This window comes from Simochromis diagramma, unplaced genomic scaffold (genome assembly GCF_900408965.1).
Source record: "Simochromis diagramma unplaced genomic scaffold, fSimDia1.1 OVJJ01000348.1, whole genome shotgun sequence".
In the NCBI taxonomy this organism is placed as follows: Eukaryota; Metazoa; Chordata; class Actinopteri; order Cichliformes; family Cichlidae; genus Simochromis; species Simochromis diagramma.
This window is the reverse complement of record NW_024386755.1, coordinates 2482410-2502198: the sequence shown is the minus strand read 5'-3', so window position 1 is coordinate 2502198 and position 19789 is coordinate 2482410. Positions and strand designations below refer to the sequence as shown.

Genomic DNA, 19789 nt, shown 5'->3' with positions numbered 1-19789 from the left:
CCACTGTTGCAAATGATCTATTGTCCGGCAGTCCTTTGAGCAGCTTTTTAGATAGACCAAGAGAAACCACACATGGCTGCAGGATGTTTTTGAGTTCTGCACATGCTGCGAGGAGGATAAGGAGGAGGTCCTCTAAGCCTCGAGGGATTGCAAGTTTGATTTCACTGCTTATTAACACAGAGAGAAAGACATAAAAGTGTCAAGACTGAGACAAACAACATCACATGCCTTAGCGGAGAGCAGCTTTGCATGAAATGGGCTCTAATATAGCACACTTACACTCACACAATATGTATATGCACAAACACACTCATTCAAACCAAGAATAAACAAATTAAGGGGTGGAGGATGCATTATGGCCCTTTAAACTCAGAGAAGGTCAGATGTTGACTGAAGAAAGCAGCGGAGAGGAATAATAAAGTTTTAAGTGGGAAATATCACTGCTTAAAAGAAAGTGTGCACGCAAATGCTCCATTCAAAAATAAATACAAGAATAAAAGCCACACAAATATGAATTTTTTTTTTTTTTTAAAGTTCATGATATAAATCAAAATAAAAAGAAAGCAGCAGCATCCACAGCTGTGAGACATGTGTTTAGAATCTTTTTAATTGGTTTACCGCACATCAGATCCTCGTGGGTGAAAGCGGAACAAAGCTTGAAGGGATAATAATACTCAGAAAATTGATGACCTTTTTAAAGGCTAACAAACTTATACAGTGGTTTAAAACAGAGGGTTTATGACGGTTTTACTTGTGAAATACAGGTAAAGAATAGCTGTCGCAATTTATTGATGAAAAGGGTTCAGAAATAAATTCCATTGTTCCTTTATTTTTTCATATGTTTCTGTCAGGTTTACACACTGAAACTAACAGTAAACTATTGGTGCTTCACTTACATTAGGTATGTATGTATGTATGTATAGATAGATAGATAGATAGATAGATAGATAGCAATTTGGCCATTGAAGTTACTTCTTTTGTTAGGGAAGATTGGTTTGTTGTTGTGTGCAATGTTAAAAAAAAGTTCTTTAAAAAACAAAAAATAATTTAATAAGAAGGTAATATGAGCAGAGAGTACAAACATGAGGGATTGGCTGTGTTAGTTCAGTGTGAGAGTTGTTGGTAAAGGAAACCGATTTTCACTATTAGTCAAAAACTAATGTTTATATGTTTTTATACATTTTTATTTTGTTAAATACAAACAAAATTATAGCAGAAGTGCGGCCAGAAAGAGGGTACCAATTTGTTTATTTGGTAGTTCAATGAAAGGCTTCAATTAGTTAAGAGAAGAAAAAAGAATTTTAAGGTAGGACTGTAAGCATTAAACATCTCATATTTCTAATTTTATCTCTTTGTTTTATTTTATTTTTTATAATTATCATCGTTCAAAGAAAAAGACAGCGGACTCTTTGAAGCGCACTTCACAAATGTCTGGTAAATTTACATTTAAAAGTTTAAAAAAAAATCTATTTACATTTGTAAAGTTGCTAATTATGATCAATATTGATATATACTATAAATAAACATTAATGATACAATAAGATGAAGTTTTCTGGGTGGATGTTTGAGAGTTTTTCTGAATAAAATTCTGGAGCAGTGAAGTAGAGGTATAAAGCAGAATAAAATCCAAGATCCAGCTACCAGAAAACCCCACTTGTAGTCCAATGACAGGTGTATAACAGTAGGCACTTACAGGCTATTGGAGAGCAGCAGACCTGTTGGAGGATGCCAGGTGTGTCTTTCACAGAAGTCAAAAGAGGATTAGAAAGAGTGAAATGTGGTGGTTTTTCCTGCTACCAAACTGATTCGTCTTATTGACACAGACTGTGTGGAAAGGAGAAATCTGGTGAAGGGCAGAGCCGTCGCAACTGAGCACCTCCTGTCACAAAAGGTGCTCACCTACGTGACTCTCCCACGTGTAAAGTTAATTTTTTTTTTTTTTAGCCCTGTCACTACTCAGGGCTCCGCTTCTCCCACTGACCAGTTCTGTTGTGCAAGACACTGAGCATTTAGCCAGCATTTGGTTTAACCATTACACTCAGAGACGCTGAGTGTTCCTGCCACAGTGTTTGGAGCTTTCTTTGTGTTCTAACAGAATATGATTATTCAAGAACTTACACTCAAAACACGCAAATACATACATACACTAATTGCGTAAAAAGAAAATTACCAGCAATTCGTTCAAGTGCTTGGGTGTCAGCTTTCTAATTCAGTGTTCTGTAGGTGTGTTTACCGCTTCTCGGCCGAATCTGTCACACTTACATGCCTCCAGCAAACAAGCTGTCGCACAGTCAAATAATAGCCATGAGCTTTTGCATTAGCACTTGTGAGTGATTGCTTTTATGTTAATATGGGTGTGACAAACACACTTTTTGTGCATTAAATAGAAGAGAAAAAAAGAATGGAAAAACAGGGCATTAAGCCTTTGTTTATTTGTCTTTAGATTTTATTCCTTGAGTTTGGTATTCGCACTTGACTGACATCAAGTCTTTTTCCATCTCTCATCCTTTGGTCTCAGTTGACATTGGGGGTCAACTTTTCTTCCAAATAACAAAAAATTCTTTCCATTTCTTCTTTTCCTACATTGTCAAAATTAATAATTAGAATAGCAGACATGTACAGTTAAGTCCATAAATATTCGGTTCTGTAAATTATCACAATGAATTTGAAACAACTTAGATGCAGTTAAAGTGCAGACTTTTAGTGAGCTGAACAAAAGGATTGCATAAAAATGTGAGGACTAAATTACTTTTAACACAATCCCTTCATTTCAAGGGATCTAAAGTAATTGCACAAATTAAATAACTGAAAATAAAATGTTCATGTCTAATACTTGGTTGAAAACATTTGCTGGCAATGAAAGCCTGAAGTCTTGAACTCATGGAAATCACCAGATGCTGGTTTTCCTCCTTTTTAATGCTCTGCCAGGCCTTTACTGCAGCACCTTTCAGTTGTTGTTTGTTTGTGGGACTTTCTGTTTGAAGTTTAGTCTTCAACAAGTAAAATGCATGCTCAACTGGATTAAGATCAGGTGACTTGACCACTGAAGAAAATTCCTTTTTTTTTCTTTTGCTTTAATAAACTCCTGGGTTGCTTTGGCTGTATGTTTTGGGTAATTGTCCATCTGTATTATGACTGTATGTCTCTGAACACCTTAGAATTAATTACCTTCTGTCCTGTGTCACATCATCAGTAAACACTAGTGTCCCAGTGCCACTGTGAGCCATGCACACCCAAGCCATCACACTGCCTTGGTCATTGTAGGTTTGCTTATAATCATCAGTCCGCTGTAACTGTATGCCAGCCGTTTATTAGCAGCCAACATGAACGTTCATACACTCGTAACAGAAAGTACTGTCATAGGCAAGTTAGACACCACAGCGACATACGCTGGAAACCTCCGTAACAGCAGCAATGGCAGGCAGTATAGACAAGGATAACATTACTGTTATCTACATCCCCCTTTTCATTCTTTTTTCTTTTTTTTAAATTTTGCACTTGTTAGGCAAACCCAAATCAAACAACACCACTGTAATGGAAGAACTTATCAGGTTATGGATTACACAAAAAATAAAGGTTCATATGTCAAATGAAATTCACGGTAATCATTGTCATAAATGCAACAAATATGCAACAACATAACATGAGAGAAAACACATTTCAAAACAGAAAATACAGCATCAGTGTGCTTAGACACTCTACCAGATCTGGTTCGGTACAAGTTGTCATCAGAGCGTACTTGGCATTTTGTAGGTGTGATCACTTGTTCGGACTGTTTTGTGCCAAGTTGTGGTGGGTCAAGTTGAACTTGAATTGTTTCATGTTTGTTGGTTTGTGCTTTATTGGGTTCAGTTTCATCCGCTCGTCGAGATGTGTCCAGTTCATTTTGTGTTGTAGCGAGCTTTTCCGGTTGAGGCTCGCTCACAGGCAGAAGATGTTGTCTTTGTGCCTGTATTCCTTTCCATCCGACTCAACTACATAACAGCGAGGTTCGGCACATACCTTACTTACAACTCCAATCTTGTCATGTCCTCTCTGTGTTTGTAATCTCACCACCTGGTTTGGTGTTAATGGACTGAGCAGCTTTCTGGTTCAAATAGAAATCAATTCCATCTCTTTTTGATGTTTCAAGGAGTCTTTTAGCACTCCGGACAGCTCTTTCACTGAGTCCATTTGACTGAGGAAACTCAGGGCTACTTGTGACATGTACAAATCCCCAGTGTGTGGCAAACTCACGAAAGGTCTGGCTGGTGAACTGGGTGCCATTGTCTGAGTACAGTTTCTGTGGTATCCCATGTACTGAGAAGTGGCGTTTAAGTTTGTTAATGACTGAGGCAAATGTTAGGTTTTCAAGTTTATCTATTTCAAACCATCCAGAATACAAATCCACGAGCACAAGGTAGTGGCGGTTGTCCCATTCGAATATGTCTGTGGCTGTGATGGACCAGGGAAGATCAGGAATTTGGGGTTTCAGGGGTTGTTTTTGTTGGTGAGGCTTTAGACTGTTGCAAATGCTGCATGATTTGACTTTGTTCTCAATGTCAGAGTTTATTGTCAACCACACTGTCCCTTGCTCTCCTTTTTGTAGACTCCATGCCTGGATGTCCCTTGTGTAGTTCCTGTAGATAGGTGTCATGTAGTGATGCTGGAATGATGGCTCTGTTGCCTTTCATAATGACATTGTTGTCGATGATTAGTTCATCGTGGTAGCTGAAGAATGGTTTGATTTCTATAGGTACACTACCCACTTGTTTTGGCCACCCCTGCTGGATGTAACGAGCAAGTGTCTGTAGAGTAGCGACCTTCGAGGTGTGTTTGGCAAGCTCTTGTAGACGTGAGACGAGCTGAAGTGACATTACCTTGAAGTCGCGCCCCTCTTCCGTTAGAGATTGCTCATCCAGCATTGGTGTGCAAGAGAGTGTGTCTGCAATGGAAAGGTGTTTGCCTTTCTTGTTTCCAAGAGTCAAGTTGAACTTTTGTAACTTTTTTGTTCCAGTCCAGCCCTGGGCATGACACACAGTGAATTAATCTGAGAAGGTGCATTAAAAAATAAATGGCCGGGCCAGCAGTGCACATCGCAAATTAGCTCGCATACACACATTAGTTGTGCTGCTTCTTAATGACGGTATCTTAGCTAACAACCCCAACTACCAGATTCAACTTGTAATTGGCTAAAAATAACTTAGCCTACCGGTGAGAGGGACGTTGCTAGCTGGCAGTTTTTGCAAGCGATGTTGAAATTTCCACATTCCAACACTTCAAATGCTTTAGGAGTTGTCTGCTCAGCGCAGCATCAACACCGTGGAAATACACAGATACATCCGTAGACTCAAGACAGAATTCACAATGTGTTTTCAGGACTTTCAGGCGTATGGACCAATGTTTTCTTTTCTGATCAAACCAGAAAGCTTTAATGAGCAGCTGGATTTGTCTCGCATTAACTGGCTGAGTTAATGCCAGTTAATGTGACATCAAAATGCAGCTGATTGAAGTGAAAACCTCGACTCTGTGGGGGTCAAAGTTTGCAGAACTATGAACGCAGCTGGAATCCATAGCTGTGCGTGTTCATGGAGCTTGCATTTTCACCTGCTGGACATCCCTACCTGACAAGTTTAACTGTCTTCAGAACATTGCAAAGGCCTTATTGACAGTATTTGGCTCTACATATCTGTGTGAGCAGATTTTCTCTCACATGAGTGTCCTCAGGTAGCCGTCTGAATGCTGGACACTCGGAGACCTGTGTCTGAGTGGGAGAGGATAGATCACATTAACATGTGTATCTCTGTATTAACAAACATGCCATATTGGCCCGGTTTATTTTTCTTATCATTGTTGTGAGAAGACCATAAATAGCATTTTTGCATTTTCTGTTGTATTTCATTTGCTGTTCTTGTTATGGATAAAAAGTGTCTTTTTTTGTTTCAAAATAGCTGATAACAATTCACTGATAGCTGCCAACATCTGTGAATAAATATAATTCTATAAAGTTGTTCTATATAGTGTGTAACTGTTAATATAGAGCGTTATTAAATTTATTGCTAATGCAATCATATGGCACATTGACTGCTGAGGACGTTTTTAGATGGCACTCATCATCAGAAAGGTTGCCGACCTCTGATTTAGACTAAGGTAAAAGGAACACGAGGATATTCAGATAAGGTTGTTCTAAACAGAGAGACTGAGAGAGAGAGCGGAAACAGCAGTGCCAGCTTTATTATTTAATGTGGTTGAAGAATGGCAAATAAAAAGAGTGCAAAAACAAAAAAGATGAATTCTTGAAATCTTTCAAAGACATATCTCAATAAAAGACTGAAAGTTATATTTCCATTTTCGTCAGCAACAATAGAAATGAAGAAAAGTTATTCAGATGTATATGTGATAGCCAGATACAATATGGACATTGGACAAGATTCTACATACACTGTTTAGACTGAATTTGGACGTAGCCCCAAATCTTGTTCTGTGTAAAATGATATACCTGTACATGGCAGTAAAATCTCTGAACTGTAAAAATGTGACTTAAATCAGCAAGTTTCACTAAGTTTTAATAATGCATTTCCATCAAGGTACTACAGGGGCAATATTTGGAGAAAGATGCATAATGGTAATCAGAGAAAAACTGCTCTTCTTGAGGGTAACATATTTAATTTGCAGACTTTTAATGACAAAATAAACTGTGATAAACTTTGTGGTCTCCTTAAGAACAATGTGCGAATTATTTCAGACTAGCTGCCTCATCATTTATGTCATGGTCCTAGGTCTTTGACCCAGTGTTTGGAGTTTTTGGAATTTCGCTGTGAGTTTCCATTCTCACTTTTATTTTTGTTATCCTTTGTTTGTTGTTGTTCTTGTTTTGAGTTTGCCTATTATCCCTGTTTCAGTTTATTCTGCCTCTTTGACTTCTTTCCGGCTGGATGTTGTTCCTTTGGACTATGTAACCTAAAAAGCAATCATTAAACGTACAATACCTTTCAATTTCACCCATCTGTGTCAGAGTCTGCATTTCATGACAGTTTAGCCAACCCTCCTCAAAACAGATTAATATAACAAAATAGGGACATAGCCACCGTTTTGGTGCGTGGCGTGCATTTTTAAAGGCTCCAGTTTTGTTTTTCAGCTGTCACCATTTTTAGACCTGTGACTCCTTTCAGCTCTTACTAACAAACATGCACCTTGGATGACAACTAGACAGATTTAACTGCACAAGTGGTTGATTTTCTTTTTCAATCTCTATATACAACCATTGCTTTGTGAAAGTATTCTGGATGCTCTCAAATACAACAAGTGAACCAGGCAGAGGCCAGAGACCCAGAGGCATTACTTATACTCCAGATGCCCTAGAAATACCTCGGTTCACTCTGATTAGAGATGGAGGATGTAGTAGGGAAGATAGATCCCTCAATAAATGTTTTGTGCCATCACCGCCCAGATCTGGATAAGTGGTAGAAAATAGATGGATGACTGCTGTTGATCAGCTGGCGTTTCTGCTTATCACATACCTCCAGTCATTTTCCATTGTGAGTCATGAGTTTCAAGAATGTGAACCCTTGCGTAACCTTAAAAACAGCAGCTCCACAAGATAGGAGCTGAATCTACAAAGGTTGTCGCTTTCAAACAAGATTCACACAAAGCAGTGCTATTCTAATGATTAACCTCCTCTGTCCAACAGCAGTGAGCTCAAGTGTGTATTTTTGTAGAGTTTCATATCAGGTTGGACTCCCCGCTGACAGCTATGAATAGGTTCCTAGTATTTGTTTCACATCACTGCAAAAGAACATCAAACACCTGAGTTTCTCAGTATCAGGTTTCTGAAGACAAATTAAATCTAACACACTATTGACCTCAGGAAGAGTTATCTTTGTTCGACTGGATAGCAGTTAATATCTTTAGAATGGTTAACCTCTGCACATGAAAAGGTTTGTTCAAGTGATACCGAGTGAGAGTGAGCTTTCTCTGCATTGATCTGATTGTCTGTGGTTTTGGCTCAGATCAATAACTTTCTATCTTTTATTTCAAGGCATAATCTTTCAGATGTGATTCTTTTATGTGAGAGTATCTTATTCCAAAACAATAAGCAGAATGGGATATTGTGTCTTTGTGTCTTACTTAACAAGACTGAACATCTACAGCCAGACTCAAAACTCTGTGAGTCTGTACCTCAGAGGAAAAACAGTAAATGCCAGTATCACAATGCTAACATCCTCAAAATTACAATGCAAACATGATCATTCTTCTATAAACTGTATAATAATAATGGATGTAGTTTCTGGTGCTACAAAATGAAATCTAGTAGAAGTGCCTGAATTTGCCAAAAGGGGGCGACTGCAAAAAAATAAGTCACATTAGTCTTTGACAAAAGCCACTAGGTTACTTTTTACTAGATTTATTCACTGGAAAAACATTTTCCTATTGGGTTTAAGTCTCAGTTGCTGTATAGCATACAATTAAACAAAATTCGCTAATTTCTAAAGACCCTGACTGATGCAAGATGGTTAATGAAGGCAGAAATGGATCACTCCCTTGTGCAGCGCAAACAACAAATACCTAGTGCTTCAGCTGATTCACCACCTAAAGAAAACAATAACAAGGAAATATTTAGTAGTCAGTACTGTGAAAGCAACCTGTCTTATAGGTTTAGACAGACTGGGGATTTTATGAGCTCGCAGCTTGAGAGTGCCATCTGTTGAGAGAAGCTTTCTTATCCTAACATGGTAACACCAGCTAAAAAGGCAAAATCAAACATCCTGGGCACTGCTATTGCTCACTGGGGTAAGCAGGTGATTGCTGGGTTTGAATCTACTCCAAAGCCAAATGCTCTGTCTCCAAGCATTCATTACGTCTCCCACATTGAAAAACAAAAAAAACAAAAAACATACAACTGTTACAGACGTTTCCTCTCCCCAAGGAATATAAAACATAAATCTGAATTGGGGTAGAAAATTGGTTTTATTGTTTTAAAAAAGAAAAAGAAAAAGTCAACGGTAATTTGAACCCTCAAAGTTGGCTAGCTTGGTGGGTTCAAAAATGGTAATCCAATGGTGTGGTGCTATTGGTTACATCTACACAGAAGGCGATGTAAATTTGGCGGGTCCCAAGATAAACTTTGAGACAAGTATTTGAAGCGACTGCTGATGAGAGAGCACGATACCGGTGACTCACAGATAACCTGCCAGCAAATTAACTGGGTAGCCACAGGCTGGAATGTCCAATAGAGACTAACCATCACTTTCAAAGTGATCCATGATGAGTGAATCCCTCATTGTCATCCTTGTGTTGATGCAGCTTTATAGTTCTAGCATCCTAGCATGCAAACATGTCTGCACTGGTAACATATTGATGTTTGCAACATTTGGAATTGTTCTTTTTTATAATATGAACCATTTTAGTTTTCTACTTTAGCATGTTAGCATTTGTGCTAGCAAGTAACAAATACTAAGAAAATATACAGAATGTTATTAGATTTGAATAAAGTAGTGTGCTGTGTCTGTAAATATTATGTATAAAACAATGGCAAAATAAAATTACACTTCCTCCTGGCATCAGAAAATGGAAAAAGGATTAGATTACATAATCTTAGAGATTTTAATGAACTGCTCCAAATTTTACTCTCGCTGGCAGTGTAGCTTTGTGAAAATGTCATATCTTTCATCCCTTAAAACAGATTGAAATGCATCAGTTAGATCAGGGGTGTCAAACTCCAGGTTTCAAGGGCCGGTGTCCTGCAGGTTTTAGAGCTCACACTGGGTCAACACACCTGAATCAAATGATCAGCCTACTTGCCTACTGGTGTTGGCCAGAGGGGCCGATGGCGCGATATGGCAGCCTCGCTTCTGTCAGTCTGCCCCAGGGCAGCTGTGGCTACAACTGTAGCTTGCCTCCACCAGTGTGTGAATGTGAGAGTGAATGAATAGTGGTATTGTAAAGCGCTTTGGGTGCCTTGAAAAGCGCTATATAAATCCAATCCATTATTATTATTATCAGTTCATTACCAGGCCTCTGTAGAACTTCAAGAGATGTTGAGGAGATCATTTAGCCATTTGAATCAGCTGTGTTGGATCAAGGACACATTTAAAACCTGCAGGACACCGGCCCTTGAGGCCTGGAGTTCGACACCTGTGACTTAGATGGGCTACCATAACAGGGTATATTATGGCACATGGAATTTTAATGAATACTTCACACAGTGTAGCTTGTTGGTGGTCAGTATTGACAGGTCAGCTGGTATAATTATGGTATAATACTTCACTAAAGCCTCAAATACTGTAGTAAATATTCAATTCAATTCAATTTCTTTATTGTCCCACAAGGGGAAATTAGTTTAGCAGCAGGATATAAATAAACAGAACAATACTATAAAATAATAATGACAATAATAGTGATAAAAAGTCCAAGGACAGTTATTTGCCATTGAGGAGACAAGATGCAGTGGGGATAAAAGAGACCTGGAGTCTTTTAGTCTTCCTCACAGGTACTCTAAAACGGCGGCTGGAAGGCAACAACTCAAACTCAATCTTCAGAGGTTTTCAGCTACCTTATCAAATACATTTAAATGGAAACCAATATTAAATGGAAACTTTCACCACAAGGTTGTAGCATTTTACCAAAAACATTAAGTGTAGTTGTCCACCCCAACCAGGATTACATACTTCTATGTACTTTTAAAATTATTTACTTCCTAACAGACGATTTCTACCTAACCTAATGCTTCTAAACTGCATCATCTCTGGTCTTGTAACTAAAGGCTAAACAGTAACGCGAATTAGGTACAAATTCTGGACTCGATGTGGTTCCAGTTCATATTACATGAGAATACAGCCTGACAATGTTTTAACTTTAGCTGACATCTCTGAGATGCAATACATCAGGGTTTAAGCAACCTTTAAAGATTGGGTCATGTCAGGGAAAAACTTGCATTAATCATACTTTAAAAAAAAAAAAAAAAAAAGATGGATTCATCTGTGTCAGAGATATTTCAGAGATTGTATTCCTTGTAGAACACCTGTCCTATCACTGGTGCATTGTGTTTGTAGCAGCTAGCTTAATGCAGAAATAAATAGCTACAATGAGATATAGATTTCACTATTTAGTAAAGAGATATGACACCAAAGAGAACATTTCACACATACTGTGTTTCAGGCCGCCTGTGTCATTCACTGATTTAACCTCAGTAAGTTTGAAAATGCCCATTGTGATTTGTGAGCATAAAACTGTGCATTCCTACACCGAGTTATTTTTTCAGAGCACAGTTGAATGCTTAACTCAAAAGAGCTTTGTCCCCCCCACCGAAATGCAGACATTTCTATTTCTAACATTAAAAATTGTTACATTTTGTTCAGTACCAGGGCTCTGTTATTGTGCATTCAGACACAGTGGGGCACACTTTAACCTGTGCATTTCCTGTTATAAGTCTAAATGTTTGCTGTGAGATGAGGAGTCATTAGGAGCTCTACCATATGACTGCAGCATCGTTCCTTATGAACACTGTTAGATTGATTGTCCTTTGTTTTTTGGTCCTGAAGAAGCTTGGACCAGCTCAGAAGGCTTTAATTAAAAAATTACTCATATTATTTAACCTTTAATGAATTCCCTGATTACATACACAACAACAGCAACACAAGCATATATACTAAACTAGACTGTTTTGGTTTGGTTTTAATTTTTATCTAAAGAAAATAAAGGATTAAAGGTAAAAGAAAAACTATGAACAGCCGAAAGGTTCCTTCTGGCTTGACTGACACCTCCCACTTAAACTAGCAAAAGCTCCGCCTCAGCCTTCTATCTTGTTGAGAACTTGAGGCTATAAAATGAAGGAACTTACTGTAACCAGTTCACAGTCTTTACTTGGAGTTCCGTTTGTGAACTCCTTAACAGAAACTACAGTAAATCTAATGCTTTAATCAGTGAGAACACAATAGCGCTGTCGGCTTTTTCTTTCACTTGGCGACCTGAAAACCGCGAGCTGAACCATGGCAGGAGACGGGTCAGATCAGCGGGCGCTGCAGTATGAACAAACTCTTGTAAGTCTTCGCTTGTCACCACTCTGAACTTTGTTCCCTTGTTCGACAGTGCGTCCACTTCTCTTGGGCTGGCGGAGAAGCCACCGTGTGCCCTTTTTGCTCGTTAAACTGTTGGAGACAACGATAAAGAGCAACGTGTGAGCCAAGTGTGGCCAAAAGCTGGAATAGAGATGAATGAAGTGTGGGGCAGTATGTACGTGCCGAATTCAACGGTGTGCCTATGTGACTGTGGAAATTTCTTGTGGAGTGTGTATGCGGTAGAAAACACAAGTTTTAAGTATAAATTGTCACATTTTAAACGAAGTTCAACCTCCGGGTGTTCTCACGTGAATGGTCGAGGTTTGCAGTGTCGGAAGCCTGCTGTGTCCGACTAATGTGTCCTTAATTCCGTAATTGCAAGTCATGTATTCTTGTGAATTAACATGAGCTAATTCCTAAACTCGTGAATACCACACACTGAATTTCTCCGGCTTGCGGCTGGAAGTAAAGGTGTTTGTCCGAACATCTGGATTTGGCTCTGTCAACAGGTAGCAGCCGATAACACCCACGCAAGAGTTCAGCCAAACTCCACTGTTAAAAAAATAATCTGGCCGTAAGAGTCGTCTGTATTGTCATAATACCATATAAGAAGTTACTTACTTAATTGCAGTTTTAATGTGTCAGTGAGTTTATTAATTCGGCATACAAATTATACCAGTTTGCATCAAACAGTACTGCATCCATTTCCAACCGATGAACGCAACGTACTATTAGATGCTTTATTAGCTAAATGTATGTTTTGCAATGCATATATGACTGCCAATAAGTAAATTAATCTTGCTGGACAGCGTTTTGTCAAGATTTAAATTGCTACAATGCAAGCGCCATTTGACGAATAAATTAAATGCCTGTTAGATAGTTTGGGTAAAGCACATGTCATAGGGATTAGTGTCAGGAGCTCTGGATGTGTATACAACCACCAGCATCAGACAATGGATCAATTCATCGTTGATTAGCGGCTTGGGTGCAGAAGCAACCTGCTGTGTGCATGCACACAGCAGGTTGTGATGCAACTGGCAGCTGTGCAAGTGTCTTGTGCAGCACCCACATCTGGCTCACCATTGTTATCGTAGGCCATCTTCTTTATCTTGCTTTTTTTTAAAAAAAAATTTTTATTACACATTACACAAGCAGTTGTCAGAAGTCCTAGAAAGTCTTCATGCAGCTTTGGATGACTGCTTTTAGACCTGATTTAAACAACAGGGGGCTCCCACACATTTTAATGCCTCAGGGCCTCAAATGAATAGAGATCAGGGCCTGTAGGTTCCCACTCCATAAGAGGACTAAGTGAGGGCTTTTAATTGGTAAATTTGAGCACATCCCTCAGAATGGTTACAGGGCAGGCTTTAAGCTGAGAGTCCCCCTCGTGTGTGTGTGTGTGTGTGTGTGTGTGTGTGTGTGTGTGTGTGTGTGTGTGTGTGTGTGTGTGTGTGTGTGTGTGTGTGTGTGAGAGATTACACAACTTGCGACCCGCTGATTCAGCACTGGACGCTCTGTCACCCTGGCAGGGTCTCGTGCCCGTTCCTTCAGCTCTCGGAAAGAAAGAGGGAGGAAGAAAAAACGTGTTCAGACTACTTCCTTTGTTAATCTCGGCTTACTTCACAGCATATAGAAGATTGTTACAGGAACAAAAATTGTGAAATGGAATCAAATAAAAATAGCTCCAGTGTGCGAATAACCTCTTTTATCATAAATGAGTTCTCTCTCTGCCCCCCATCCCCTCGCCGTGGGTTGTAGTAACATGGTGTCTTTGTGCAATATTGGCAGTCGTGGTGGTTGTGTGGGTTTTGTTGTGGGCAGTGGATGCTCAAAGAGGCCAGTGTAGTTTGGCTGTTAGGAAGGCTGAAAGGCTGGCTGTACAGAAACACTGGCAGAAAAGCAGCCTCAACATATTGTCGGCTAACATCAGACTAACACGTCAGTTTGTGCGTGTACCTGATTTTCGGCTGTTTCTTCAAGAACATAAAGTTACATTTGCGCGTGTTTGAATGGTACATGGTGTGAATCTAGTGTATAAAGTTACGTAAGCATACGCACATCTTTTGTTGCACGAATTATCAGCAAATGACACCTTCAGTCAAGAAGTAATATTTTTGACCTTCATAACTGTCAAATGCAAGGTTAACATTAGCAAATCATTTTTGAAATGAGCAAGAGAATAAATAACTGAGCAAATGTTAAAGACTTCTTCTTCCAAGAAGTTGTAACAAAACTGTTTGATAGCAGTTTAAGGGTTTGGCTTTTTTTTTTATTTTTTATTTTAGCTCAAACGTAAGGTTTTAATAGGTCTTGTACAGTGGTGTGAGTAGCCTATCAGATGTCACAGGCTGATATTTATGACATTTTCCGTGGCGACCGCTATCATAAGCAATAAAGTGAAATCCTGTTTGTCGGCGTTGCTCCAATTTATTTGCAAAACTGTGCGAACACGTAATAATTAACAGAACGATCACACTGGTGCCAAACACGGAGTGCACACGACACGCGAGCTTCTTGGAGGCGCTAAAACAGTTGGATTACTCGTCACGAGGAATGCTAATAAAGTTACGGAAAGTGTTGTAATATCTCCTGCAGCTATAAAGATTCCAAAAATAACCCTGAACAAAGGACATAATGGAAAGTGTCTCTGTTGCAATCTGGAGTTTAAATTAGAGTTTTAAAGGGAGTTGGTGACAACAAGAGATTCCATCACGTTGCATTATGATAATTGCAAGATGCTAACACGTATGTTATTTATTCATTTAAAAAAAAAAAAAATGAACCCCTGAGACTTAAATATTTCTAACCTTAACCCTACGCTATCAGATATGTTGTCTATTTACTACTTTTCTGCTTTTCAAGATTGCGAAGTCTTCAAAGAACAATCAGGGGCCAGAAAAAACGGATGAAAAACAGTTCTTCTTCTAAAGAAAAATCAGAATCAGAATACTTTATTGATCCCTGGGGGAAATTATTTTTTGTTACAGTGCTCCATTATAAACCAACATAAACCAACATTAAGACAAGACAGACAATACGCTAACTAAGAATAGTACAATATATACATACATAAGTCACTCATAAATAAATAGCTGGAAAAGAAACATGTGTAGTTGTAGCAGTAACCAGTGTGTTAAGTGGATGCGTTGTACAGGGAGATGGCCACAGGCAGGAAAGATTTCCTGTGCCGTTCAGTGGTGCTTTTCGGTAATCTCAGTCTCTCACTGAACGTGCTCCTGTGACTGACCAGCATGTCATGGAGTGGGTGGGAGGTGTTATCCATCATTGTCTTTATCTTGGACAGCATCCGCCTCTCCGACACCACCTTGAGGGAGTCCAGCTCCATCCCCACAACATTACTGGCCTTACAGATTAGTTTATTAAGTCTGTTGGCATCTGCGACCCTCAGCCTGCTCCCCCAGCATGCAACAGCATAGAGGATCGCACTGGCCACAACAGACTCATAGAAAAAAAAAATAGAAAAATGTTCCCAATAACACTGCTTTTATCAAAACGTTCCTTTTTTTATTTTATTTATTTTTTTAGTCCAAAAAAAGTCACTGTCCACATACCAATGAGACGTCTACGCATTGGATCATGTATTTTTACTATTAGATGAAAATAATGAAATCAGCAGAGGCTTGGCTTAGAGGCTATGAAAGCTAAGGGTAGCGCTGGCTACGAGTCCAGAGATGGCTTGACTACAAACTAATATAAAGCAGGAAACTTTAAAGATACATTTTCTGTAGAGTGTCAAAGATGTTCATATTGGAGCGTGACCTATTATAAAATGTTTGACGGGTACACTCCTGTACTGATTCTGGTAAAGTCTGACTGGAAGACGCTGCTTCTCACCCTGATATTCTAGTGTTGAAAAAAGTTTTCAGCATCTCTTAATGTGGAATTGGCACCACTGAATGGGCAACTTTCCCCACTAAGTGACTGAGTAAATTGTGTAGTGTATAAAGGTGTGGCATTGTTAGACGTTAGAGTCCTAACATTGTGGACAGCCAGCTGATCACCACCTTTGCCCTTTTATCTCACTCACTGGCTTTGATGGCTTGCTATTACAGTGTGACATGGTATGTGTGGAGGCTTACGACCAGCTATTCCAGAACCCGTATCAGTGTGGTTGTTGGGCGTGCATGTTCAGTAATTCAGATATGAGTGATAGGACAACAAGCGAATACAGAGTTAAAGATGGTCACTGATTGCGCTCGTCTATGGTGATGCAGGATGCCACAAAGGCAATGCTGGAACCTTATTTCAGTCAGACTGTTTCATTGGAAGGGAAGTTACAGGCAGGCGTATTTTGTGACAGCAGGTCTTCTGATTGGGAATGTGCTTCCATTATTATACTGACCGAAGGCTTTTTTGAAAACGATGAGGAAGTGAAAGTGTCAGCTAAAGAAGTATGGAGACTTCATAATTTGCGAGTCCATATTTCCCTGTGTTTGTGGGGTGGCTCTGTGGGTTGTGTCCATTTGTCTTGCTGTGACACAGAATCATTTGTAACCTTGCGTCTTTCGCCTCGCTGTGGTAATTTTTTGTTTGAAGCTTGCTTCCCAGCATTCATAGTGGAAATTTCCCTTTACTGGATCTCTCTCTGCTTCATTATGCCTTGTGGGTGAAGTTTCTTCTTCTTCTTCTTCTTCTTCTTCTTCTTCTTCTTCTTCTTCTTTTTTTTTTTTTTTTTTTTTTTTTTTTTTTTTTTTTTTTTGCAGACAGGTCAAGAGCTACTTGACCCCCTGCTTTTGACTGTGTGCAGAAAGGGCTGTTTGCATAACCTAAGCTGGCTCTAACTGCAGATAAGCTTCAAAAGCCTCTAACAAGTTTTCTTTCTGTCACAAGAGATCAAGCATTTAGTTTCTTTTCTCTTTCATAAACTGATGTGTCCACCTGTATTTACTCTTTCACAAACAGTTGTGATGGATTTGCCTCTTGGTGTTGAGGGCTCTTGAGGATGGTTTCAGAAAAGCAAAATTCTTAAACCTGTTAATGACGAAACCACACATAGTAACGGTGCATTTGGCAATCACTTCACAGGCCGGGACAAATGGAGGCCGGGCCTTTTTAGGTAAAACAAAAGCTGGGATGTGTTTGTGCGACTTACGCTTTGTTCTAAGATACATTGATCACGCAGGCAGGGTTGTGTTGTTTATTAATCACCCAGAGATGGCGGGAGGGAAAGGTTAAGCTCGATAGGCCATTAGATTAAAAGGATGAGGCAGTTTTTAGTGTTGAGGCGTGTCTCGTGATTAGTGCCACACCTTTTTCTTTCTTACTCCTCTTGAGTCCTTAACAAATATGGATCAGAGAAGAGATCAAAAACAGATCTTTGGCAAATACGGGAGATTCAGCAGAGCTGATTAGAAACTCTCAACGAGGTGATGTCAATTTAAAAAAAGAAAAAAGAATGGATAACAAATATAAAACACAAAGCACATTCACTTGACTGCAAAGAGTGGTATGAAACTGGCTGTAATAAGATGACAGGAACAGTTCTCTAGCCAAAAGCAATTAGGAAACCTTGAGTTTTGCTATGGTGCTGCACTACATACCTTTTAACTGTGTTGGCCTGTAATAGTGTCTGTGTGTGTGCAGGCTTGCAGAGGTAGGGTTTATTGGGGTCTTGTTCACAAGAGATGGGAGAAGGCAGCGGGAGATCGACAGACGGATTGCTGTGGATGCGGATGCTGTGCTGTACTGGTCTGTTGTGGTGAAGAGGGAGCTGAGTGTAAAAGCGAAGCTGTCAATTTACCGGTCGATCTACGTCCCTACCCTCACCTATGGTCACAAGCTGTGGGTAGTGACCGAAAGAACGAGATCGCGGATACAAGCGGCAGAAATGAGCTTCCTCCAAAGGGTGGCTGGCCTCTCCCTTAGAGATGGGTTGAGATAGTTCAGCCATCTGGGAGGGGCTCAGAGTAGAGCCGCTGCTCCTCCACATTGAAAGGAGCCAGTTGAGGTGGTTCGAGTACCTGACTAAGGATAAGTATTGTCACCATATAGTGTGTACAGTATAAAAAAATGTAAATATTATTTGAAACATTTGGCTTTTGACCTTCAGATCAAGCTGTTGACCCTGAATGAGAGGTAAAAGGAATAATGCTATATAGAACTATTTAAAACTATATTTCTGACTGCTATTGTTTGTACTGACGACATATGGGCATCTAGGGAATGATCTATGGGGATTCTAAATATCACAATGTTGTTTTGTGTCCACGTGAACTTAGTGATCTCACTTTTACATTTCACATTTGTCTTTCTTTCAAGATGACCCCAAGATGTGTTATATCCTCAAAGAAAGTATTGTCAAGAGAGAGAATGAGCTGCCTACTTAGTGAGAAATATACTGTCGTGTAATATTATATAATAAGCTCAAGTTATTCATGTCCAAATCAATACCTATTATCCATGACCGACTCCTACATCATGTTCGTGTAATCAAAGTAAACCTGTTATGCTACCTGCATCTAATTTTTACTGAGCTGTCTTGGTAGAGGTTTGCTCTGCTGGAGCACTTCTTGTTAAAAATTAGTTATGTTTTAAAACCTGTGCAGGTAAAAAAGAGAGGAATTCATCATGTTTAAATTAACTGTACAATTTTGTCAGTCACTGCGTCAGACTGGTGACCTGTCCAGGGTGTATCCCGCATCTCGCCCTAAGACAGCTGGGCTACAGCCCCCCGCAACCCTGAAATGGATAATAGGAAAAGAATGGATGGATGGATTTTGTCAGTCACTTGGTATAACCTGATAATACACTTAATGGCGATAAAGTGGTAATAAAGGACAGTGGGAGTGCACAGCCGGAAGAAAGATGACAATCATGATGTGGAGCACAACAGATCGGTGTGTGATGCTGTGCTTTAGACTGTGCAGTGCAAGTTGTGGCAAAAAAAATCTACTGTTCAACAGTAGTAGAAATATTTAGTTTAGCTTCTTGATGCATTCTCAATCATCCAGGAAAGTAAATCTCCAAAAGTTGATTCTGTTCATCTGGACGTAGCGTTTTGTGGGAGAAACGTTTCGTCGCTCATCCAAGTGACTTCTTCAGTCTCAGCTGACTTCAGGTTTCCTCAATCTTATAAACAGTACATTTGCATAATGACTGAAACCAGCCCACTGAAGGAATTCACTTCTTTAGTACTTTAATGTACTATTTTGGTGTTGGATATTGGTTTACACATGTGCCTAACAAGTGAAAGATCCCTGATTTTTAGACTGGGACAAGGGAAATCTTTTTGGGAGGTTGTCTCAGAAAGGGCATCCACTATAAAAGTCTGCCAAATCATTTACTTGGAGTTGTGATTGAAATGCAGCTGTAACTGGTTTGAAGGCTGGTTGTTTTCAAGTTGAACTGATATTGTCTATTCATTTTTTTTTTTTTTTTTTTTATTTTTTTAAAACTTCTGTAATATTGATCATTTTAGGAACTGTAGCAGATGGCTAAATGTTTCCTTACTTTGACTGTTAAATTCTGTCTGAAAACGCTGTCAGTCACAAAAGCAGAATGATGGGCCTTGCTCACAAAATATCCAAGTCAACTGGAACGCAACAAAAGTAAATGGGGTACATACATATAGTAGATTGTGGTAAAGGGTAATTAAACTACTTCTTTATCTTAAAAGAAGGAAGAAATAAAATGTGAGTATGTCACAGTAAAAACTCATTTTTACTTTCTTGACCTATAACTAGGGCTGGGCCATATCATACCGTTCACAGTGATACCGGTATAATGTTGGGCAA

The 19789-nt window shown here is 39.3% G+C and overlaps 1 protein-coding gene across 3 annotated transcripts in view; it reads left to right on the top strand.

The window, feature by feature from the left end:
* Window positions 1–19789, top strand: part of clcn2c (chloride channel 2c) — a 224527-nt gene that overhangs the window by 33042 nt on the left and 171696 nt on the right. Inside the window, exon 1 of one of the 3 annotated variants that reach the window (XM_040025309.1) lies at window positions 9972–12017. The exons of the other annotated variants lie outside the window; for them this stretch is intronic. Within the exon in view, the coding sequence (XP_039881243.1) occupies window positions 11967–12017 (51 nt within the window). The 5' untranslated portion in view covers window positions 9972–11966. Of the gene's footprint in view, window positions 1–9971; window positions 12018–19789 lie in introns of those variants that run through there. 3 annotated transcript variants of the gene reach the window in all.